The sequence below is a fragment of the Xiphophorus hellerii genome, chromosome 15 (assembly GCF_003331165.1).
Source record: "Xiphophorus hellerii strain 12219 chromosome 15, Xiphophorus_hellerii-4.1, whole genome shotgun sequence".
In the NCBI taxonomy this organism is placed as follows: domain Eukaryota; kingdom Metazoa; phylum Chordata; class Actinopteri; order Cyprinodontiformes; family Poeciliidae; genus Xiphophorus; species Xiphophorus hellerii.
The window spans coordinates 22,919,326-22,945,735 of record NC_045686.1 but is presented as its reverse complement, the minus strand read 5'-3'; the positions used below and the strand labels follow the sequence as shown (position 1 = coordinate 22,945,735).

The 26,410-nt window shown below is 41.8% G+C and overlaps 1 protein-coding gene across 3 annotated transcripts in view; it reads right to left on the bottom strand.

The window, feature by feature from the left end:
* Positions 1-25,607, bottom strand: part of cd2ap (CD2-associated protein) — a 55,326-nt gene extending 29,719 nt beyond the window's left edge. Inside the window, exons 1-5 of one of the 3 annotated variants that reach the window (XM_032585177.1) lie at positions 25,222-25,607; positions 8,918-9,075; positions 4,408-4,576; positions 615-715; positions 227-353 (exon numbers count right to left, since the gene is read on the bottom strand). In XM_032585177.1, the coding sequence (XP_032441068.1) occupies positions 227-353; positions 615-715; positions 4,408-4,576; positions 8,918-9,075; positions 25,222-25,225 (559 nt within the window). In that variant the 5' untranslated portion in view covers positions 25,226-25,607. Of the gene's footprint in view, positions 1-226; positions 354-614; positions 716-4,407; positions 4,577-7,784; positions 7,856-8,917; positions 9,076-25,221 lie in introns of those variants that run through there. The other 2 variants (XM_032585178.1, XM_032585179.1) reach the window with 2 other exon arrangements.
* Positions 25,608-26,410: the final 803 nt, after the last annotated feature.

The following is a 26,410-nucleotide window of genomic DNA, read 5'->3' as shown; positions in this document are numbered from 1 at the left end:
AACTCCCACTGGAGTTTCCTTCCAGTGTCTTTCTTCTGTAGGCAGCACACACCTTGACATCTGTTCATACGCTGCAAAGACCCATTGTTTTTTTTTGGTAACATTTCTTCCAAATGTCAAACCCAGAGTAACATTCCAGTTCCCCCACAATGATTTAGTTTTCCTTTTGTTGCCTCCTCTGAGCCTGCAGTGTATCTAGAAATGCTGCTGAGCCCGTCAGCTTTACCAGGTTTGTCAGCCGCCGTGTCGTTGGCTTCTGCCTCCTCTCCTGCAGCCTCCAGCTCTTTGACGAAGTTGGATGGAAACAATCCGGATTTGCCGTTGAGACTGCCGCTCCACCAGCCCTCCTCAACCTGCCACCGGAAGAAAATAAATCGGAATCATCATCGATCCTCTAACGTTCTGACTTTCAGGTCGGTTGGATGAAGAAACAAAACGTTTGCTCGTTTTGTCTGCGTGCTCTGACTTGCAGAGAACAAAACCAGTCAGGAGATGCTCAGCACTTTAAAAACAAGCCAACAATGTGGGATTCTTGCTTCAGCAGACCCACATTTAAAAGGAGCTGGTAAGATTCCAACCATGAGCAGAGTACATGACTGAAACGTTTAAATTACCTCTTCTAGGATGTCGACGACGTCTCCGACTTTCAGCTCCAGTTCATCTTCGTTTACCGGCTGATAATCAAACAGTACCTTGCACTGCCTCCTCTTCGGCTCTGTTGGGACGAGGAAGAAAAAAACAAAAAAAACAAAAAACAAAAATAAGTATGTTTATATCAAAAAGCGTCCATGAGTGTCTGTGGATCTGTGCTCACTTTCAAATGTCAGGGTCTCGCAACTAACAGGTAAGTAAGCAAAGAAAGGTGCAAAACCTGCTGGGGGACCCACTCAGACTGCGCTGTGGGAGACACACCCAGCCTGAAGGCCGAGTGTTTAAGAAACATCAGATGTAATTCACAGACGGAAAACCAGAAAAACATCTACGTTTAACAAAAAAACAACAAAAAAAAACAACTCTGTAGGGTGAACTGTGGAAAATTTGTAACTCGGTAGATTTGCAGTGGAAAATGTCGCCGTGAATCACGTCAAACTTACAGCATAAAAACAGAATACGCTGAGGGTAGCAGCCGAGAACACATTTTTATCCAAATTTTACAATGATTCACCATGACTGGTATTAAATTAATATTGATTTACAATAAATAAGCGTGAGCAAAGTTTAATTTTCAAAACCAGCAAAAACGTTTTTCTGATATTGTTCAAAGCCCGTTGAATAAGAAACCGACCAGAGCTCACTCTGGCTGTATGAAGCATAATTATAGCATATAAGCTATCATTACCTTTTTGGCTAATTTGGACTTAAAAACTCAAGTTGATTTACTAAATGGATTAAGTTATTGTTACTCATTATTTTAGTGGGAAGCCAACATGATATGACATTTAACTTCAAAAGTATTTTTGAATTTGAAATGAAAGCATTTAAGCTAACATTAGCTTTGCAGCTAATTTAGACTGTGAGCTGCCGACCATCTGAATTTAACAAAATGTTTTTATAAAACTAATACCTATTGGAAAATACTTCTACTTCTAAACAAGATAAAAAAAATAGTTATGGGTAGTTAAGATGCAGAAACAACAAAACAAAGTAATATTTTGTGTTAATATCATGATTAATGACTGTGTTTCTATGGATTTATCTATTTGCTGCGTTTTCATAGACATCTAGCTTCAAATTATTCAGAGAAAAGTCACCAGGACTTTTCAAGGACTTTGTATTCAAGGACGTTTTGGTTGTACCTCTAAGAGTGACGATAATGATGACTGTAAATGCAAGCTTCTGCAGTAGCACTAAGATGGGTTCCTACAGTACTCTCTGGTTCCGATTGTGTAACAATGAGGAGAGTCAAAGTTAGCAACTTAGATGGTAATGCGTCTCAAATGAAGTCAGAAGAAGCACAAAGATTATTTAAAATGGAAACTGTATTTCATGTTATGTTGAGACATGTTTGAAAGGAGTCAAAGCTTTCCTCTCCGTCCGTTATGAAACATGCTGGACTTAAAAATGTCTCCAGCATTTGGGATGTCTCAGAGTTCAGATAAGGATCTATATTCTCTAGGAACACACACAAACAGACTCCTGGTTCAGTCATGTTAGTCAGGCTGAGCAATATATATATTAGATGTTAGAATATATCCTTGTTTTAAAGATGTGATATGTATTTTAGACGCACACAGTACCATTTTGTAACACAATCAAGTAACAATGTTACCTTCAGTTGTTATAAAAATGCTGTATATAACAAACATAACTTAAAAAAAAATCTACTTTGCAATTTGACACCTTGAAAATGGCCTTCTATCTCTTTAAGAAGCTCCAGCTCTCTTTGACATTCCGCCTTCAGCACTTATGCAGCTTATTAACTGCATAAGTTTATGCAGTTAATAAGCTGTATAAACTTATGCAGTTTATTATGCAAACTGCATAATAAAAAGCATAATACTTTTTATTATGCAGTTTTCAACCGAGTCAGAACTTTACAAAACCCAGAGATCCAAAACCTGGTCAGTAAATTCTGACCGATGTATCTCTAACAGCAAAGGTTTTCAGGCAGATCAGATATTTGCCTGTGATAAAACTCTTATCTTACAGGGAAAACAACATAATTGCCATTTTAGGCACATACTTAATAAACAGAGAATCCAGCTGAAATTCCTGTCAGTCTAAACAGGAGACAGATCAGATCTTTCTTCCTTTCACACTTCCAACAACAGGAACATTCTGCTCTATGAGGCTTGCTTTAAGACACTCATCACTTTGTGACAGTAAATAGACGGTAAATAACAGATTTAGCATTTAGCTCGAGAAGTTCAGGTTTCACTTCATGTTTTCAGCTTTGATAAGCCGAGCGCTCTCTGAGAACAGAAACTCTTAGACAGCAGTAAGAGCACCAGACGCAAACTGTATCCGTTATGGTATTACTGAGCAAGACTTGACACATGGCAGTATGCAGCTCACACACACAGCTGTAAGCATGACTGAACATGCAAGCTCATACACATAGCAACAGAACATCATGAGGTCAAATTTAATTAATGAGATAACAAGAAATGTTCTCAGGTTCAAACTTACATAATTTGACTGGAATTAATCAACTTAGCCATGCTACCTTTTGAATACCCTTTAAAAAAAAGGGGGAAAAAATCACTGTCCATTTTTCATATGACTGGTCTTTGAATAAACGTCATTTGCAATTTCCCTGACACGCAGCATATGCAGCCGCTCCCAAGTAGGCGGGGTTTGTTGCTCTAACGCCTCAATAAGACGCCGATGTGATGCAGCAAATTTGAAATTGTAGGGGTTTTTTTTGTATTTTAGCAATTTACTGAAAAAGTTTTGCACATATTTGACATGTAAACGCAGCTCCTATACCACATTGCAGTAGCTTCCTTAACAGAACAAACTAGCACAAGCAAACTTTTTGACAAAATAAAGACTGGAAACACAAAAAGACCCAGCAGTTAGGTGAGCTGGCCGGTAATATCCAACAATGATAATACTAAAGTGAAGTTTATTATATTAGTAGTGATCATGACAATTAATATTTAAAAGCAAAGCAAATGCACATGGATGAGAAAAAAATGAGAGCACAGGGTTTGTTGGGTCCAGCTGAAACAAAAGGAGCAACAACATGACTAGGGTTGTTTATTAATCACAACCTGGCTGTACTGTTAACCACTGAGGTGATTCCACACCTGATAGTCTGGTAGACTTGGTTGGATTGGGGACCAAAATTGCAACATTTGTTACATTTTCAGCCTCTGTGGTTGGCAGTCTCACTGCACTGTGTCAAACGATCCAAACTCACTGAAAAACCTGTTCCCCCCGTCGCCTGTGGTGGCGCTGCACCATGAACTCCTGAAGGAATCGACATAAAACCTCTGAAGAAGACAACTTCCTTCTTCACAAAATGTAGACAAAAACGAAGTGGTGTCAAATTTTAGCGGTTGTACGATTTCTCATCGCCTATTAGCCGCTAACGCTAGCAACGCTCCTGTATGCGCCATTACTACGCAGTGAGTCATGTCCACAAAACCAGACTGTTCCAATGAGGGATGAGCAAGAATCCGTCACAAAAATGATGGTAGCACCTTTATTTCTTACCCGATTTCTATAAATATGGCTTAATTTAAAGCTGAGGAAATTGCTTATGTTTTAATATGTAAAATATGTATTCACTCTTGATATAAATCTATAAACAGCTTAGTCTCTGTTAAGATACAAGAGAAGACTAAGAAAATTGCTATTTTATATAGGTCAATAATTTAATATTACATAATCACCGCTGTTAAAATTAGTTTGACCAGAACTGAATGGGGATGTTGTGGAAGGAGAAATCCCGTCTCTTACTCTTTGATGCTGCGGGGGGCATGGGCTGGAATCCCCCGGTGGGGATGCCGATGACGCTTATCCTCTTGACCAGGTTGGCCACGCTGCTCTCTCTGCCCTGAGGCTGGCCGGGCTCCTCCTTTGGCTCATTTCTGGTTTCCTTGACCTCTTTGGGATCCTTTTTCAGCTCCTAAGGAAAAACAACATGAAAAATAAGTGTTTAACACTTTAACTTCGAGCAACATTTCCCATATATTGGGGGGGGGGAGGGGGGGGGGGGAATCAGCAGTTTTCTCTACAATGCAAATGAATGCATCAAAAAACAGGCTGTGGTCATCCAGAGCACTGCTGAATGTGGTCAGGGGGAACGTTCCATACAGGAACTGTGCACAAACACATCAACTGGCTTCAATAGAAAGAGGACGTGTAAACCAGGCCTGGTGAGGAGAAGCGAAATGCGACCTGTGGCAGCTGCTGCAGCCACTCCGCAGGCGCGACGTCGTAAAACTTTCAAGACGCTCGTGTCTAAATGGAGCGCCTGGCCTGCTGCTGATTCCAGTCAAGTCAGGGAGTCTGGCTGTAAAGAAGCTGCCAAAGAGGCTGATTCTGGGAAACTCCCGAACAAAACGTCCAAATCGTACAGAGAATCAGGAATGGAATCAGGGCTTCCCCACCGAGCTCAGAGACATGTGGTCAAACCAGGGAAACAGGTGCTGCCATCACATCTCTGTTTAATGACCGAAAGTCTGTAAATAAACTTAAATCTCCACCCAATATAAAACTGCAGTGTGCATCACAGATGATCTCTGCGGTTGCAAGAGCAACAAAGTCAGATGTTACATTATTCAGCCTGAAGTCAGACTAATGTTTGGGTGGAGCGATACAGTGGAGGAGATCTGCGTAAGCAGTAAGATTGGAAATTATTAGATGCTGCTGACAAGCTACTAAGTTGCCAATGTGGAATCTGTGTGGAACAATCTTTGAATTGCAGATTTATACTCCAGCTCAGACGCTTCACTTTAGCTTCCCTCCATTTCCTGCAGCTTCACATATTAACTTAGGAGGGAAGAAATGGCGGCCGCTACACTGAACAGAATTCTAGTTGTAATGTTTTAGTAGGCTTAGTCTTACAGTCTGAAAATAAAACTACCAATACAGCAATTTTCAGTTCCCTCACAATTTAAAATAAAAAATTAGCAGCTCGGACATAGTAAACATCATACACCATCAGGTGTTAAATGCAGTTCTGCTTTGCATCTTATGAATATGCGAGAATAAGCAGCAACTACCATAATTTCTATTACGACTATTGAGCTACAACCATTAACTTTGAAAAGAAAATAAATTTTACACATAGAGCACTTGTCTATAGGCCGTAGATGTCCATGTTGAACGTACTTTCGAGGGTTTCCTTTTTAGTTTTTGAGAAAATGTTTTATTATAATTGACTTTTTATTTCCCCCCACAATTTATTATTAACAAACTTATGGAGAAAAAGAATTACTCACACCCTAAGCAAAAAATTTTATTGGTTAGTTTACTGTTTATTTGGCAGCTGATGCTTTTTGCATAATCTAGATGAAACTGTGCAGTGAAGCTAACTAAAAATGAGAAAATGAACTTTTAAATCTCATCAAACTTTTGCTAAAATAAGTGAAAAATTATGATTTTTCTGCATGACATCCAAAAGTATTCTTCATCATCACGCTGCCTTTGGAAACACAATTGGTGAAAAGCCGTTCAGCAGCCAAATCATAGTGTTCAAAGTGCGTGAATAAAGTAGTGGCTTAAAGTCTGGAGATTACGGTAGCTATGTAGCAGGTGATGCTAATAAAACAGCAGGTTTTACAGAAATCAGAGATCAAAAATCAGTCACAGGACTAAAGTGTGCATTTCTTATGTTCACCCAGAAAGTTATTAAATAGATAAATGTTTTGGTTCATGTCAGTTCATAGACAGGAAGCTGCATCAACCAATGAATCTTATTCTGAACTTTTAAGATTGTTGGGCAAACTGCAAACCTCAAAAACCTGAGCCGTAAAATACGACATAATAGGTTTAAAGCATCTTTTCTTTATTTATTTACAACCCAAAAAAATAAAGGAAAGAAAAAAATGTGCTGATCCATAAAGGTTGTGTACTCTGAAAATGTGTGTATATAGGTGTGTTTGTGGCCTCGTTCGTGGCCTACTTCCTGGTTTACAAATGCTGACATGAAAGTTCCAGTGGAGAGGAAATCCAGCTGAGTGTGAAACCACAGGAAACATTAAGATGAGTCCAGCATTAGCAGGTTTCTCTCCTGACAGACAGCGGAGGACCTGGGCGAGTTGCAGGCCTGTTGCTCCTGGAGGCTCTGAGCTCCAGTCACAAAGCTACAAACCACCAGCTCTGCACTTTGAGCTGGGAGCAACAATCTGCTCACAAGAACAAGCTTGTGCTGGCACCACACCCTAAACACACGCAGGGTGTTAATTATTTAAATACGATGAGAAAAAAAAAGATTTTATTTCATTAAATGTTATTAAGGCAGACAAGAATTTCTTTCTTTTCTATGAACAGTTGAGATGTGGAAAAATTGACATTCTAAAAAAAGCTGTTTAGGCTTCATGTAAGCAATTCTGTTACATCCATCCATCCCAAAATCTGAGAAAAGTTGGAATTTTCCCAACAAATTCCAATGTAGTTGGGAAAATTAAGCCTAAAAGCCTCGAAATGAAACAACAGGAATGGCAAACAAAGTGTGTTGGCATTATTTTGTCTCATTCTACTTTACCATCATGAACTACTTTGTGCTGGTCTCACTAAAACCTAATCAGCAAACGGTGAAGAAAAACTTCATTAAGGTGCTTGTAAATGTTTAAATAGTCATTTCATCATGGCTACAGGGGCTGAGGAATGAACAGGCATACAACACAGCTCTCCATGGGTGTGTATGTGTCAGCTGATGAGCAATAAAGTGAAATATTAAAAGGTAGCTATGCTAAAGAAACTCAAAAGTCATTACCGTAACTTTGTTTACACATAGCAGGTTCTCAAAGTCATTTATATATTTACTAAGTTTAGATTAAGTAGAAACATCCGGTGTGAACAGCCGAAAGGATTTCAGTCAAATTATACCTACTAAATATACATCAGCCTGACTATGAAGAGGCAAAAATACTAAGTGAACAGAAACCATCAGATTTACTCAACGACGATGCCTTGCTCCTCTGAGATAAACTAAACTCTGTCAGGAAAGCGGATGGTCGTAAATCCAGAGACACCTGAAAGCGACGTGAGCAAGTAAATAAAATCTCAACCCTCCCAGCTCTCTGTGTCTTCACACACAAACATCAGATTCCACATTTCCATCCTTCCAATCCTGATATTAGCATTTAGCCGTCAGCCGGCAGCCTTACCGTGTCCCATTCCATCATGTTTCCTGCCTCTTATCGCTCACTGCGACGACACAGCATGCTAACCTGCTGTCATGTTGTTGGGGGCAAAGTTCAACTGCTCGCTCCTTACAGGATTATGCATCCAGGCCCGCCGGCTGCGGCAGGCCGCTTAGCGGATTACCTATCTCGCCGTGAGGATTAAAGGATCGAAGGAGCAGGAAGGAGAGACGAGGAAAGATGAGAGGAGAGGCCTACGGCGAAATGCTGACTCATAACATAAACTGTTAATAATACCAAATGGCTGAAAGGCACAAAGCAGCTGAAGAACTAAAGCTGATTTCCTGCAGCTTGTTTTAACTGTAAAATAATTAAAGGTTAGTTAATCATGTCAGAGTTTATTATATTTAGTATGAGACATGGCTGTGCAGAGTGTAAATTCCTGCCTTTGGGGCAGGGGCTGCAGGAAAATGAAAGCCAAAAACCAAAATAGTCATTATCATCATTATCTTGCGTGGAGATGTCTGTGACAGATGGAAGAAATAAAAATTAACAAAGTTCCTGATCATTAGGAAGTGAGCACAAGCTTTCACTTTATGCAGCTTCTCTTTTTAATGCGACATATTTTGGTGTCAAGCATTTTTTTAAAGAAAGATTTTCTTTTGTCTTAAAAACATGATTCTTTGTTTTACACATAAAGTTTGAATTCATAAAAATCACACGAGGGAAAAACATCTTGTAAAATTAAACCTGCTTCATTTGTGTATACAAGTATTTTATTTACACTTGATAATTCATTTTTTCCTTTGATGCACTAAAAGTTTTGTGTGATTTTGTTTGTATTTATAAAGAAATAGATTTTTTCATTCTGGTGACTGATTATAAGAAAAGTAGGGGGCAGGGAGAAGCTTGCTGTTACATATTTGTTTTAAAAAGCAGAAAATGTGGAATATTGTCTGTGATATTAGTGATATTTACAAACATTGGAGTATTTTTTGGCATTATTGCCCACCCCTGCATGATGTTTGTGTTTTTGTTTGTTTTGTAGCCTCACAACAACAACCTGAGTGATCTACCTAACCAGTAAGTAGGCCACACCTGGAGCTACTCTGATAAAATTCAAGAAATCAACACAAGACCCATCGATGGTCTCCCACCTTAACAAAGTTGTCTGGGAAGACCCCTCTCCTCCCGTTGAGCTCCCCCTCCATCCAGCCCTCCTCCTCGATGTAGCGCACATTCTTGATGATGTCACCCGGCCGCAGGGTCAGCTCGTCGTCGTGGAGCGCGTCGTATTCGTACTCCGCTAAGACCTCTGCTCCAGACGGGGGTGGGGAGAGAGAGAAAGGGAACAAAAATAAGCAAAGCAAAACAACAAGAAATGTGAATCAAGATCCGTAGAACCTTAAATCATCATAATGTGATGCTAATAAATACAAACTGAGTCAGAAAATTAATTCTTCAATGTGGTTGGAAACGTGCAGCATAGTTCCTGTACTGATTAAAAAAATAAATAAAAAATCAATTGCATTCATCTGAAACATTTTAAATCAAGTGTGCTTATTGTAGGACGCCCCTAGCAAGAATACACTTCAATTCTTTAAAGTATGTCGGCTTGATTTGGGACAAAATAGCAATAATAATCTTGAATATTTTAGTTACTGAAGCTGAATTTATTTAATATCTGAGCGTCAAAGCACAAAACCTTTATTGTTCCTAGGGAAGAAAGCAGAAAGCCGGCTGATTGATTTTCTTCAAAAAAATTTTCTGAAAAATTATTTGCTGAGTTCCATGTTTTAAAATACAAGTGTGCAATAGTTTGGGGGATACACAAGAGGGTTAGGGTTAACCCTCATCGTCTTTAATCGTAAAAATATCAGAGACAGTGTTTCAGTACAGCAGAGAATTGAAGGCAGAATAACACAAGTACATCTGAACTTTAATTTCATTTAACACTGGGACTGGAAGAAGACATTTCAAATATCCAAAAATAAATAAAACAACCAAAACAATACATAAAATGGATTATAATGTCTCAACAAAACAAATTTGCCCTTTAAAAACCATCAATCACTGGGCTCAGAGAAAAAAAACAGGCAAAAATACCAAGTTTTTCAAAATGGCAGCTTTTTAAGATTCTCTATCAAGATTAAGCAATGCAAATGAAATTTATGGAGCTCATTTTTATTTACCACGCGATTATCTGGTTTATTGCTTATTGTTGTGGGTTTAATCGGTGCATCCCTATGCAACACAAAACCTCTGCTGGATCAATCCTCTCATCTGCTGTGGAATCAAGTAGAGAAGAAACATGCTGGATTATTCCTTTACAGTCCCTCTCTGACCACCTTCCACATGACAACAATCTCCATGCACCATTAACATCACGTAGCATGACATACTGCACAGCCTTGATGAAGTTCCTACAGCAGGCCGTGTGATTGGCTGTTTACTGAGCACCCTGCAGAGAGCTGGCTGCTGGCCTCATACCAAACACAGATAAAGGTAACACACTCCCATTAGCCCCGCAAGGCACACACACACACACACTCATCTGGAATAGTCATTTACTAACACAACATTACCTGCTGTTAAACTTGGCTCAGCTTCAGTAGAGTATAGTGTGTGTGTGTGTGTGTGTGGGAGGGGGGGGAGGTGTGCGGGCGTGTGTGTGGGGCCTCCCTCTGACATCACTAACCCTGGCACCGACACCACGGCAGCCTGGGCCTAAGTCCAAGGAGAAACTGGCCCCTAAGCGCTGAACTCAGAGCAGCTTTCAGCGGTGGCTGGAGGCAGCAGATCTCTGCTCTGTTACAGCCGACCAGGAACAACCAGTCACACCAGACCAGCTTGGACAGTTGTTGTTTTTCTGAGGAGACACTTAAAAAGAATTTGGCTGATGACTGGAACTGGCTGATATTCAGAGGCTAAAACCTGAAAACATTTTTCTCGTTAAGTCAACACATCACAACCAAGAACCACCAGGTGGCACTGGTAACACTCTTCGGTGTGAATGTTGCTACTGAATGGAGGAGACTTGGTGCTTCATGCGATCTTATTACTCTTTTTTTTTTTTTAGGCAACTATATGGCTGTGACTGCATAACAAAGCAGCACCACAAACACTGCTCTTGAGAAATATACTCAACTCTACTTCATAGCAATGAATGTTTGTGACCAACTCTCAATGTGGCAGATGTCAGTGAATGTCAGCAAAACATCTGACATTCACTGTAGGCCATAACATTGACTGTTATGGCCTACATAACAGTGAATGTATGTAGGCCATACATTCACTGTGATACAGTGATACTTCATAGGTCATGTTATGGCCTATGAAGTATCTTCATAACATGAACGGAAGAGTATTTATGTACTAAAAATCGTTTGTACACAAATTTGGGGAAAAAAATATTTCTTCACTACCTATAAGCCATAATCAAAGGTAAAAGAAATAGTTGACATTAATCTCTATTTTTATATGACATTTTAACTGGAGCACATTTTCATTAACACCTTTAATTTATAGAGAGCCAGCTGTATAAGAATAGGTCACAGGTAGGACTGACAAACATCGGCGTTACCAAAACAGACATGAGAAACCAACAAAACAAAAGTGTTGCAGTAACATTTATTTAAATAAGCTCTCACATGTAGACATAAGTTCCTGTCTCAATAAAATGTCTTAGAAGATTTTAAGTAACAGAGGTGAACTTGTCTCATTTCTCTTTCCTGTGGCATGCGTCTTTTGAGAACTCATCCGCACATATTACAGGAAAAAGTAGGTCTACACCAACCTGACCTGAGTGAAAAAGTAATTTCACCAAATTGAAAACCTCTAATCACCAAAAAAAAAAAAAAAGAACACTTCACATTTGGCAGAATCATCTTGAGAATATCTAAGACTTTTGGAAAACATTGTGTGGACTGATGGAAACCAAGTTGGACCAAGTGTTAGAAGATAGACATAGACAATGAAGAATGATGTTGTGACGTTGGAAACAATTATTTTCTTCCACAGAGGTGAGTTTTAAAATCGAGCCTCTCGCTGCAACCTCCAAACCCTCAGGTAAACATCTGGAGATACACACGCCTCACACCCCTGTGAGACAGTCTAAACACATGAAGCGGCTCCACCCGGGCTTTATATAAATAAACTGCTTAGCCACTGCTGTGAGCTGTAATTTAACAGAATCTGTTAATGTGAGTACAGGAAGACAAAAGAGATCCGAACGAGCTTGAAACTGAGCTTTTGAAGAACAGTTTCAAGCCAGTTAATATATTTGAGACCTGCCGGATGCAGGTCTCAAATATATTAACTGTAGAACACACTCTAGTCACACACCATCGGTTAGCTGACAGATTAACTCTTTAAGAAACACCAATTTTCAGAATAACTTGGGAAGAGGGGAGTAAAAGGGATGTGACATGGTTATCCTTACAGTTCTGTCCAGAATTATAAGTGATTGTTTCAGATTAGTAGCTGATGTTTTAACGCCCCCTGGTTCTTTGCAGATTTTGTCCAAATCCATATTGTTTTATTGAATAAAACAATAAGCCTGCAGGATGTTTCTGCATTATTGATACGGATTCCAATATCTGAGGTTTGGTATCGGCCGATACAGATCAGACACAGGAAAACAGTGCTGAATTGACTTTTTTTCAACACAGAGATAAATGTACTGAATTACAATTTTATTTGAGAACTTTGCGCCAGTACAGACACTTAAATGCACCAGTAGCTCAAAAAACAACAACACAACTTTAATTTGTTCATTCAGTGTGATTAAGACTATAACAGCCAATTCAAAATAAAAAAGAGAAACTGACAAAAACAGCAGGTTGACTATTGTGGTCAAACATGTAAAACTAAACTGCAATGAACCTTCCTTCAAATGGTTCAGAAAGTGCTATTAGGAACTCTAAATATAATGTAAAATTAATATTAAAGCATGACGTCTCTCAGAGTACAGAATTAGACTGAGCAGATCTTTTATGGATCTGGAGCATTGTCACCGATCTAGAGAATCCTTCTCAATATCGGGACAGATACGGACCGGTGCATCTGTAGTTCAAACAGAGTTTGTGGGAGATCCGTAACCTGGACCGAAAGGTTTTCAGCCTCAGATCATGACGGGGGCCTTCAAGCTACATCTAGCTTCACGAATGCTGGAGAATGACTTCATTCATCCAGGGCTGGCCGCTGTCCGAGGAACAGCCATACAGGCTCCAATGGGACGTTTATCCTGAACACAAAAGACTACAAGGGCCGCTTACTCTGGCCGTATGGTTGGGAATCAGATGAATGAGGGCTAGCAGAGAAATATTTAGCTTGTTGTAACCCGAGACAAAACTGTCATTCATCACACATTTCTAAATATATTGATTCCTTTTATGATAATGTCTCTGAAAAATGCCTTCAGTACAGCAAGAGGCATGTCCTGACACATGTCATATGAAAACTGTTATGAAGTATCTTCTTCTGAACCCATCCAGCTTGGAAGAGACAGGAAATGACTGAGGGATGAACGACACAGAGGGAGCCATATGCATCTGATTTCGCCCCGTCAGTGAGGAATTTCTACACAAATAAAGATGCAGAGCTGCTTCCTGTCCAGTCTGGAGTTTTCGAAGCCAACAGCAGAGTTGCTTCACACCTCGGCTTTAGGAGTGGCCTTGTGAGGATTCCTGACATATCTGCGACATCTGAGTCCTGAGAGCAGAAGGGAGGTGGCTCAAGGCGAAGGAGTCGCTCCTTTGTGGGAACGGTGACCCGAGATCAGCCTGTCACTGAACGTACCGTCTCAAAACACATGAGCAGCACTGGTGAATGTGGTGAGAACAGGAAAAACAGCTTTTGACTGCTTTTTCAGTCACCGAATATGAGGTTGTACCAGGCTATGCAGTACAGTTAGAAAGAGAGAAAGACACACTAGATAAAGATTGAAGGATGGGGAAAGATGGATGAAAAAGGATTTATATAACTGAATATATATATACTGTATATATAAATAAACAAAAACAGGACATTCAAGATCAATGAAGATTACTTAACCCTCCTGTTATGTTCCGGGTCAAATTGACCCGTTTTAAAATTTACAAATTAAAAAAAAATAAATAGAAGCATTTTTTTTGCATGGAACGTTTTCTATTTGTCTTAATAGGTGCACTCTAGACATAAGTTGAAAATTTATTCATTTTACACATTTGTACCAAACCCTAGGTCTACTTTTTACATCGATACTGTTCGGGTCAATTTGACCCGGCAGTCAGGTTAAAGTGCAAAAAAAGATTTTATAATGTCCAATTCTATATGTTTCCTTGCAGTTATGAACCATATTTCACCACACACACACTCACACACAAACACACACACACAAGCCCACTTTCTCACTATTCTCTTTACTTCACTAGGAAACTGCGAGAAAGCAGGTGTTCACACAACCTTTGACGGGAATCTTTTCTGTTCCTGTGGACAAACTCCACCCACTCTGAGTGGACACTCAGCAGAAGTGGAGAAAAACATAAATACTCTCTGCATGACTCATTTATCTTGATTTTAATCAGCGGGTCAATTTGACCCAGAACAGTATGTGTGTCTCAAGTTCAATTATAAAGATCACCCTTTGGTAAAAAAAAAAAAGTATAATATAAAATAATTTACCAAAGGTCAACTTCAAGGAAATTATTGTTTTTTTGTGTCTAGGTTTTTTTCATTGGACATTAAAAATCTAAATTCCATTTTTTATGTCCAAATGAGTAAATGAGCAGGTTGTCGTCATTGATCCTTAATTTCTGAGAAATAATAAAACATCATTGCACAAATATTGATTGAAATGGTTAGTATTGGAGTTAATAATCAGATACAAAAATGTTTTGGAGGAATTTTTTGGTTTCTGACACTATTGCATGATTAAACACTCCCTGGGTCAAATTGACCCACGAACATTTTTGCTGTACCCTAGAAACGAACATAACAGGAGGGTTAAGGTTTTTTTTTCCTATGTTTATTTCTGTATATTTTATATATTTCTATCAAATATGCAGACATGTTTGACAGACATCGGTGCACCGAATGCAGCGTTCTGGCCGATCACCGATCTTTAGAAAAACCTGACCTGCTGAGTGTTTTGAGTTTGTAACCAAAGGAAATGTTACACACAAAACTTTAAAAAAAAACAACTAATATTTAATAAACAGGTGAAATGCTTGTGTGGCGGACAAGTGGTGTAGAAAATGTATCGCTCTGGTAAATGTGAACGGCTCACAAAATACACACACAGTACACCAGAGAATGTGTGAGCACTGAGTCTGATTGTGTAAATGAGTTTTGTGAAATTATTTTCATTCACAACACTGATCCAGGATTTTCCCCATCAGGCTTACTCTCTGTGCATCATAAGCCTGGGAGGGCGCCAGGCTTTAATTGCACATCCCTGCAGCAGCCCGTTGGCCCCACACACTATTCTTTCCAAAATATGAGGCCTCTGAATTTTTGTAAGTTCTAATATTTTTCAATGATTTTATTTATTAATAAGGGTTCATAAATATTGAATGAGTTTATGGGGTAGGAGTTCATACGTTTCTTACTTCTTCCTACTCCTTTTCGAGCATGTCAAGATTACTGTGGTACAAAAATATGTCTTTTGCATTGCATTGCATGATTTTATACTACTATCATGTTTGAAATAAATAAATAAATACATACATAAAATAAACTAAAAATAAAAACCATGGTATAACACCAGGCTCAGAAGGTTTTCTGGGAGAAACCTTGCTGTTACGGCCCCTGGCCTCTTGAGGCTGTGCAGGCTCTTTGTTTTTTTTCTATAATGCAGGATCAGCTGTGTGGGCACAGCTTTCTGATTGGCTGCCTAGAGGCTGCAGGAGAGCAGCAACCCCATTGGAGCAGCAAAGCCAATCAGATGTTGATGAGACCCACCTGCACCACATAAAAGACATCTGAGTTCATTCCTCCAGTGGGGCAGCTAGCAGGAAGAGGTTGTGTGAAGCTGACCCCCACCTTCCGTGTTTGGTGACTGTTTTTGGACAGTTTGAACAATTTTGTTCTTGCTTCTTTTGCTAAGTGGTGAATCTGCTTTAGATAAACCTTGAACAAGCTAGAGGCTTGTGTTTGGGAGGTTTTGGTGCTCCCTTTTGTCCTTTCTTTTGGGTTGTTTTGAGTTACTTTAGACTGATGTGTTTGAACATCATTTTTTCATTCCACTTTTTCTCTGGACACATCTTTATGTTACCGTCCCTGAACCCCTAGACCTTGGGGGGCGTAACACTTGCCCAGTGTATTATAAGCCTGGTGGGTTAACAGGCATTATATAACTCCTTACCAGGTTAAGCATTCTTTATTTTCAAGTTTAAAGTTTTTTTTTTATACACTAGAAATAGTGATAGCAAAGATGGGTTAAGATGAGTTTATTGTTGGCATTGAACTCAGCTCAGGTTCTGTCATCTTATGATAGAACACACATTATAAGTAGGGATGTCCTGGTCTGTCTTACATACACAAGGTTTTGAGTGTATGTAACACAACAGACTACATAATTCTTCTTCTCTTCAATAAAGGCCAGATTTGTGGCATATGGACATAGTAGTTGTCTGTCCAAAGAGCAGAAAACTACTGCTTGTCCTTTTGTTGGGCGTACTGGTTGGGATGATGATGCATTTCCTGTCCCCAGCCTTCTGCTTCCAGGTCACCCTGGAGGACAGCGAGGGCCTTATGTAAGTGGACGACAGAAAGGAGGAAGTTGCAGGGGACGGAGTCAGGAAGAAGGATAAGAGAGAGGGGTTTACACAAGGCCATGCAGGCGAGCAGCCTGCCCGGCAGCCAGTCTGAAACACTGGGATCAGTCAGTAAAGAGGAAACTCAGCACTGCATTCCTTCCTACTGATCTATGAAGTAGCTGATAGGGACAGAGGAATGCTCCAGTTCTCCATGTTCAACAGGAAAAGATAAGGATGCACACAGGTGAAAATTAGGGTCAGTATCGATAACCGATATTTAAATTTTTTTCTGGGCAATAACAAAATTGTACAAAGACTTATTTAACCTTTTGGCATCTTGAAATAAATCAACCACATTGCTGTTTCCACCACTGCTTCTCTGCTTCAGTTAAACTCGCCACAATCCTTTGCTGCATCGCTATCACGGTCGCATGACCAAACAAATATCTCATGACCAACCTCCTCCAGAAACAAACGGCAACAATATGGAAATAAATATCAGTTGCCAGTATTGTGCCAGTTTATTTATTGGGTTGATACAAGTATGTTAAAAAATGTCTAATATCAGCCAATACCAATGTTAGTGTTGGTATATTGCATTATACACTAAAAACAGATATTGCGTTATCATAAAGTCTGTACCACATTCTTTTATGTTACAGCCTTTATAAAAATGAACTACAATCAGTCAAAATCGAAATTTGGTGGGTCAGACTTCAAGAATACCCAAAGTCATTATCGGCCCGGTAAAAGCCCAATCAGTGCATTTCAACTCAGCTGATCTTAAGCATCTCAATCACTTATTTCTACATCCTCCGTGGACATCAATTGCACTCCGTGTCCAACTGGATATAATAGGGGCAAAATATAGCTAAAATTCAAACATACTTTAATGAGCTCAATGGGAAATTAAATGTGCATATAATGCATATCACTACAAGTATCAACCTACCAAAATATAGTCAAAGCATAGATTTTATTTGCGATTTTGCATAGCACAGAAATGTATTCTGTAGCTCTAGAAAAGATAATTAAGTATTTAATATCTGGAGATTAAAGTCTGAAGACAGTCCAGTAAATGTTTTCCTTCACTGGAGGTTGAAGGAAGCAGTTTCCCAACAAACTGCTTGCTGTTTCATATCAATTTCGATTTGACAACATGCAGTGACGAGAGATGCCTGAAGAAACGAGCAGAAAAATAGACTTACGAGGCTAAAATATAGAGAAATGAATGATGAGTTTTACAGGTGTAGTTAAGAGAGAACGTCTAATTGAATATAAAAGAGGTTCAAATTCAGTAAACTTTATTCAAAAGGGCAATTCAATTACAGTTGGACACATTTGTTACAATAGCAATGTGCAGTATATGCAGATGGGAACAGGTTCCAGGTTTCACGATTAACTAAATGAAAAACCATAACAGGAAATGCATGGTAATCTCGTCACATTCATAATAAGACAAAAATCCCAAATAAGGAAGATTTGGAAAAGGCTTCAGGTGACATATTACACATTTTCACAGCTAGTGTAGATGATTTACGGGTGCTGTACACTGTATAGCAAGGCTTTATTTATAGGCTTGAGTTTAATAAGAAGAATTCACTTCCTATTACTTTTCTAACTGAAAATAGAGAAGTTTTATTGCTGTTACTCTTAATATATTGTATCGTCTAAGTTGTGAAGTCTGATTAACGTGGTTCCTTGTTACAATAAGGAGGTGGAGTTATTTGATGACGAACTTTTCCCACACTCCAAGAATGAGGAAAAAAAAAATAGCAGGTCAAGGAAAAATCTAACTACTAGATTGGTAACACACTTCACTCAAACTCCTCCTTTTCACACATCTAGGCCCCTTTAATCAAGCAGGTTCCAGTGTATTTAAACAGTATCATTTACACTGGGAGGGTGTGAAACTCCCTCCATGGGCTGCCACCTTATCGTGGTGGAGGGGTTTGAGTGTCCCAATGATCCTAGGAGCTATGCTGTCTGGGGCTTCATGCCCCTGGTAGGGTCACCCAAGGCAGACAGGTCCTAGGTGAGGGACCAGACAAAGAGCAGCCCAAAGACCCCAATGATGAAGGAAAACTTTGGACTTGGTGTTCCCTCGCCCGGACGCGGGTCACCGGGGCCCCACTCTGGAGCCAGGCCTGGAGGGGGGGCACGATGGCGAGCGTCTGGTGGCCGGGCTTTTACCCATGGAGCCCGGCCGGGCTCAGCCCGAAGAGGAAACATGGGCCCCCCCTCCCATGGGCCCACCACCCGTGAGAGGGGCCAAAGGGGTCGGGTGCAGTGTGGGATGGGTGGCAGCAGAGGGAGGGGACCCTGGCGGTCCGATCCTCGGTTGCAGAAACTGGCTCTTGGGACGTGGAATGTCACCTCTCTGGTGGGGAAGGAGCCGGAGCTAGTGCGTGAGGTCGAGAGGTTCCGGCTAGAAATAGTCGGTCTCACCTCGACGCACGGCTCTGGTTCTGGAACCAGTCTCCTTGAGAGGGGCTGGACATACTTCCACTCTGGAGTTGCCCAAGGTGAGAGGCGTCGGGCAGGAGTGGGCATACTTGTTGCTCCCCATCTCGGCGCCTGTACGTTGGGGTTTACCCCGGTGAACGAGAGGGTAGCATCCCTCCGCCTACGGGTGGGGGGACGGGTTCTGACTGTCGTTTGTGCTTACGGGCCGAACGACAGTTCAGATTACCCACCCTTTTTGGAGTCCTTAGAGGGGGTACTGGAGAGTGCTCCTCCTGGGGACTCCCTTGTTCTGCTGGGGGACTTCAACGCTCACGTGGGCAATGACAGTGAGACCTGGAGGGGCGTGGTTGGGAGGAACGGCCCGCCCGACCTGAACTCGAGCGGTGTTCTGTTGCTGGACTTCTGTGCTCGCCATGGATTGTCCATAACGAACACCATGTTCAAGCATAAGGGTGTCCATATGTGCACTTGGCACCAGGACACCCTAGGCCGCAGTTCGATGATCGACTTTGTCATCGTTTCATCTGATCTGCGGCCGTATGTCTTGGACACTCGGGTGAAGAGAGGTGCGGAGCTGTCCACTGACCACTACCTGGTGGTGAGTTGGCTCCGGTGGTGGGGGCAAAAGCCGGTCAGACCTGGCAGGCCCAAACGTGTTGTGAGGGTCTGCTGGGAACGTCTGGCGGAATCCCCTGTGAGACGGAGCTTTAACTCCCATCTCCGGCAAAACTTCGAACACGTCCCGGGGGAGGTGGGGGACATGGAGTCTGAGTGGACCGTGTTCCGTGCCTCCATTGTCGAGGCGGCCGATCGGAGCTGTGGCCGCAAGGTTGTCGGTGCCTGTCGCGGCGGCAACCCTCGAACCCGCTGGTGGACACCTTCGGTGAGGGATGCCGTCAGGCTGAAGAAGGAGTCCTATCGGGCCTTTTTGGCCTGTGGGACTCCGGAAGCAGCTGATGGGTACCGGCGGGCGAAGCGGCATGCGGCTCGGGCGGTTGCTGAGGCAAAAACCCGGGCGTGGGAGGAGTTTGGAGAGGCCATGGAGAAAGACTTCCGTACGGCTTCGAGGCGATTCTGGTCCACCATCCGGCGTCTCAGGGGGGGGAAGCGGTGCAGCACCAACACTGTTTATAGTGGGGATGGTGTGCTGCTGACCTCTACTCGGGACGTTGTGGGCCGGTGGGCAGAGTACTTCGAAGACCTCCTCAATCCCACCAACATGCCTTCCACTGAGGAAGCGGAGCCTGGGGACTCTGGGTTGGGCTCTCCAATCTCTGGGGACGAGGTCGCCGAGGTGGTTAAAAAGCTCCTCGGTGGCAGGGCCCCGGGGGTGGATGAGATCCGCCCGGAGTTCCTTAAGGCTCTGGATGTTGTAGGGTTGTGTTGGTTGACGCGACTCTGCAATGTCGCATGGACATCGGGGGCAGTTCCCCTGGATTGGCAGACTGGGGTGGTGGTCCCCCTGTTCAAAAAGGGGGACCGGAGGGTGTGCTCCAATTATAGAGGGGTCACACTCTTAAGCCTCCCTGGCAAGGTCTATTCAGGGGTCCTGGAGAGGAGGGTCCGTCAGATAGTCGAACCTCGGATTCAGGAAGAGCAGTGTGGTTTTCGTCCTGGTCGTGGAACGCTGGACCAGCTCTACACCCTCGGCAGGGTCCTGGAGGGTGCATGGGAGTTCGCCCAACCAGTCTACATGTGTTTTGTGGACCTGGAGAAGGCGTTCGACCGTGTCCCTCGGGGAGCCCTGTGGGGGGTTCTCCGGAAGTATGGGGTACCGGGCCCTTTGATACGGGCTGTCAGGTCCCTGTATGACCGGTGTCAGAGTCTGGTCCGCATTGCCGGCAGTAAGTCGGGCTCGTTTCCGGTGAGAGTTGGACTCCGCCAGGGCTGCCCTTTGTCACCGATTCTGTTCATCACTTTCATGGACAGAATTTCTAGGCGCAGCCAAGGTGTTGAGGGGATCCGATTTGGTGGCCTTAGGATCTCATCTCTGCTTTTTGCAGACGATGTGGTCCTTTTGGCTTCATCAGATCGTGATCTGCAGCTCTCGCTGGAGCGGTTCGCAGCCGAGTGTGACGCGGCCGGGATGAGGATCAGTGCCTCCAAATCCGAGGCCATGGTCTTGAGCCGGAAAAGGGTAGAGTGCCTTCTCCGGGTCAGGGGGGGTGTCCTGCCCCAAGTGGAGGAGTTTAAGTATCTCGGGATCTTGTTCACGAATGGGGGAAGAAGGGAGCGGGAGATCGACAGGCGGATTGGCGCAGCGTCTGCTGTCAAGCGGGCGCTGTACCGGTCCGTCGTGGTGAAGAGAGAGCTGAGCCAAAAAGCGAAGCTCTCGATTTACCGGTCGATCTACGTTCCCACCCTCATCTATGGTCATGAGCTTTGGGTCATGACCGAAAGAACGAGATCGCGGATACAAGCGGCCGAAATGGGTTTTCTCCGTAGGGTGGCTGGGCTCTCCCTTAGAGATAGGGTGAGAAGCTCAGTCATCCGGGAGGGACTCAGAGTAGAGCCGCTGCTCCTTCACATCGAGAGGAGCCAGTTGAGGTGGCTCGGGCATCTGGTCAGGATGCCTCCTAGACGCCTCCCTGGTGAGGTGTTCCGGGCACGTCCCACCGGGAGGAGGCCCCGGGGAAGACCCAGGACACGCTGGAGGGACTATGTCTCTCGGCTGGCCTGGGAACGCCTCGGGATTCCCCCGGAGGAGCTAGAAGAAGTGGCTGGGGAGAGGGAAGTCTGGGCCTCCCTTCTGAAGCTGCTACCCCCGCGACCCGACCCCGGATAAGCGGAAGAAGATGGATGGATGGATGGATGGAGGGTGTGAAACTGCTGCTTCATACAGTGGCCATTTACTCTGGGAGGGTGTGAAACTGCTGCTTCATACAGTGGCCATTTACTCTGGGAGGGTGTGAAACTGCTGCTTCATACAGTGGCCATTTACTCTGGGAGGGTGTGAAACTGCTGCTTCATAGAGTGGCGCTCAGGCATGAACATGAAACTGCAAAAAAAAGAGAAAAAAAATAGACCAATTTCTCTGCACACACACACTTAGTAATGCAAGTTTGAGGGAATGTATTTTATCATGATGAGTACGATTCTTAGACATCTTCAACATGCCAGCATGAAATTTAAAAAAAACGTGCATAAAGAAATAGTTCCACAAGCGAATGAGTAGGAAGAAAGAAAGAAAGAAAGAAAGAAAGAAAGAAAGAAAGAAAGAAAGAAAGAAAGAGACAAAAACAAATCAATAAAGGAAAGTAAGAAGTAGAGAAAAAAGATTCTGCACTACTGTTGTTGTAGAGACAAAGCTACCTCCTAATTACTCATCGTTCTTTATCCGTATCTTTATTATTAAATCATGTTGAGTATGATTTGATGGAGCATTTCTTGCGAGGATCCTGCAGGTTGTAAAACATATGCTATAAATACGGTGAGTAAATGGGCCATCATGTACTGCAGTGTCTGTAGAGCAGTGGTGAGTAAATATCGGTAGATAAATCGATAAAGCCATTTTATCAGTGGCTCTCCGGTGAGCAGCAGCTGGCAGAAACATGCCAGCTGCTAGAGACTCAGAAGTCTGCTAGAAAACACCCAAAACAAAGGGAACGCTCCAGAGAACACGTCAAAAGTCTAAAAACACTCATGTCACTGGCAAAAAGTAAATTAATGCAGAACAAAGTGAAAAGTACTAATAATAGTAATTTGTGCCTAAAAGTTAAAAAAAATACACCCTGTATCCCTTTGAAAATATGCAGCTACAGTCCTATGGTTTGATTCTGAAGTACAGAACCAACGCACAATTTACTATAATAGCTTAAAACATAATGAAATTAATTGGGGCAACTTTTTCTAAATTTCTATTAACTAGAAATGTTTAGTATATAATTGCTAAAGAAAGTTAAGACAACTTAGTTAGGGTTGTAGCAATAGATTTTTCAAATGTCAAGGTTTGGACTTGACAGTTAAAGTTGATGCAACTTATATGAAACAAAGCAACAAGGAAACAAGACTGTGTCAAGTTGAGTCAGCAAATTGTCGAATTGGTGCAAAAAACAGTGAAAGGGAGACATTTTGGAGATTTCTTAGGTGATAAATGTTCTAGATCTTCCAAATGAGAACTTTTGGCACAATTTATTTCATAGGTTCCATTTTCAACCCAATGATATCCCACTATAGATGGATATTTAGCCAGTAGGACTGAGCCTGAGGCAGCAAAAACTCAAAATAGTTATAAACAATGTTGCTAAAAATGCTAACGCTCAGAGTTTTTGAAGGACATTTTAAAAGTAGCGCAGCAACTATTATTTTAGTAATAGCTTATTCTGACAATTGGCACATTGACAAATTTCCCATTTAACCACTTAAACTTTTTTAATACAATATTAGAAATTTATTTTTAAAAAACGCAAATGAACAAATAATTCAATTCCTTTTTAAAATAAAATTTTTGTTGCCTAAAAATGTAACAAAAGCATTCCTTTAGTGACGCTTGACCATTTGTAGCAAAGGATGCCACAAATAATAAATCTATCATCAACATGCGAAAAGCTCAACATTTTCTGCTCAACATCGATACAGTGTAGCGCTGTACCGTTGATTATTTTTTGTTTTTACCAGAATAATAATTAAACATCAAGGTGCTTAATGGGAGATTTTTTTTTTTTTTTTACATAATTTGGACCAGGTAAAACTAAACTATGCCACTTGAGTTCTGGGTAGATTAACAGACAAAGACGGGATTTTCTTTCTATCTTAAATGCAAAATGTATATATTTTTGTAGAGTTTTGGTTTAATTACTGTTCTGAGGGTGTTCTTTGAACAAACAGCGTGTTTTTGAGTCTCTATACGGCAGGAAAGGCTTAGAAAATTAGTAAATGATTATTCAATAATCGATTCATCATCATTAATCTGATTAATCGTTTCAGCCCAAATTATAAGGAGCGGAAATAAGAAAACAGGAATCTGGCGCAACTGACATCACAAGATTTTCTTATATCATGCAGCATTAATCCCAGCCTGGGGAATAATATCCTAATATTTATCCTTAGGTTAGGTGAGTGTGGAAACGTGTCCAAAAATGTAAAGAGAACCATAAACTTAAAAAACAAATGCAAACTTTCATATGGGGAAGAAAAGATTCTGTTTGTGGAATGTAGCCAGGCAAGCTGTGTTGGAGGAAAGAGAGGGAGAACACACCGACACCTCCAACATGTTCAAACCCAACACGCTTACCTGAGACAGGCTAGACCAAAACAAAAACCAGCACATTCTCAGAAGCATAACCACTAGAAACCAACACTTATTGAAGCTGCCCGAATTTTTCTTTTAAGTTGTTTTTATCCTTAAGTCTTGCTTTGACTCAGAGCATACCAGCAGCTGAAAACTTGACGCAGCCAAAGCAGGAACCTGTTCCACCACATAGCAGACACCTTAGGCAAGCCTCTGAGAGCCCGGCCACAGTAACCACCGCCTGCACACCCAGGTGTACGCAACAGGTGGGGGTGGGGGTCATGATGCAAAATATGGAGACAAATCAAAATATTTCCTCTGTATTATGCTGCGGTCGGCATTGTAAAACACCAATATCCACCATAAACAGCATTTATGCGTTTAAAACATGAGTTTATCCTTCTCACATTGAACTCCTGATCCCCACTTCCAGACGTGCTCACGGATCACATTTACGTTTCTGTCTCGTGGCTCTAAATGTCGAGCCTGTGGATTTACCTATTCATGCCGACAGCCTTGAGGCAAACGCAAAAAGAGGAAGTTAACATTTGCAATCCAGATAAGACGCCTCAGTTGCCCCTCCGCCCCCAAGTTATCCACAAAACTTCGGACTTGCCTAAGAAACGTCAGTTGGGAATTAAAACAGGTTTTTTTTTCTGAGCGGTTTTAGTAGCTTAAAGGTTTCCCTTGAGGATACAGTAAAACAAAACGACAGCAGTTTAAAGAAAATTCGCTTTAAAAAAACGCTAAAAGCACCTCGACGTCCAGGGATGAAGCTGGTGTTATCCTGTGAACCACACAACTAGCTGGCTAGGCTAACCAGTTAGCTTCGGGCTTTGCTAACTGTAACTCTCGTCTTCCAGAAGCGGATAAAAAAAATATTACAAGACGCTGACACTCGCTTTACTGGTGTGTCTGCAGGCTCGACTGGCCTTTTATAAACTGCCAAGGGAAAATAATAATAGTAATAAAATTTAAAAAACCAGACAGCGTCAAAACACAAGCGCCACATCACTGGTGAACTCACCCATTCCTGTTTCTCGGAACGCCCCGCAGAATCAAATGTTGGGAATCTTCCTCACAGCTCACGCGCTACTGTCCAGGTGGGTAGGAGCGACCAGCCACAGAGGAGAGGAGGTGCGTCGAATTACCGCCGAAAAACAAGCTAAACGAGCCTTAAATCCATCCGTCCTACTCCCAGCAAGCGGTCCAGTCCTCCTGAGTACTCTGTCTTGAATATTACAGTGCAGGAAGTTAGCCAGGAGACGGAGTCTCCACCTTTCTTGGACTCGCCTCTACACGGCTCTCTCTGCCTGCTTCCTCCGCTCAGCGCCTGTTTTCCTGCCTGCCAGCCTGCCTGCCCACCAAAATTCAGCGCAGTCGGAAACTTCGCGAGGTTTCAGGGGGGCTAGATCAGCGAGAGGAATAGTCAGTGGAATTTGTCAACTCTCCATCCAGCTCAGCGTGTACAGTAGTACCTACTGTACGTGCCTGGGCTCGTGTGCGTGTGATAGACGCTGCTTTAGTTGCCAGGGCCGGTCCAAAATCGCCCGGGGGGCACGTGGGTGAGGTTTTGATGATTTGGGGGAGGGAGACGTGGATGGGGAGAAAACACGGAGGGGAGGGGGGGTCATCTTGGAAATTACTGAAATTGAAATCCCCAAAATATAATAATATAATTAAAACTTACCTTTTAAAGTGAGTGCATCTCAAGTATTAAATTATGATTTAAAAAAACTTTTGCTGTTTTTGTTGTTTTGCAACAAAAAAAATTGTTTCTAGGTGTATTTTTCCAAATCTACTCCAAAAAACAGCCACAATTGAATTTTGTTCAAAATGGGCTGTTTTTTATTTTATTCCATCGTACAAGGAAAATTTGGGCTTTTTTTTCCTTTCCGTATTGTCTACTTTTAATCTCTTAGACGATGCTGAAGAAAGTATTTCATATTTATTGGGGGTTTTTACAGCTACTAATTTATAAATATTAAAACCTGTATTTTTTTTTAAATTTTGCATAGGGTTTCTGAATTTAATTATATTCTCATCACTGCAGTATATAAGTTTAATAATGTGAGAAAAATACAATTTTTGGTTTATTCAATCAGTATTTAGTACAGCTAACTTTTTATTTAAAACAATATAATGATGTGGTTCTTTTTTAAACTCAGCATATAAAAAAATTCAGCCCATTATGTCATGGAAAGGTGGTCAACCCT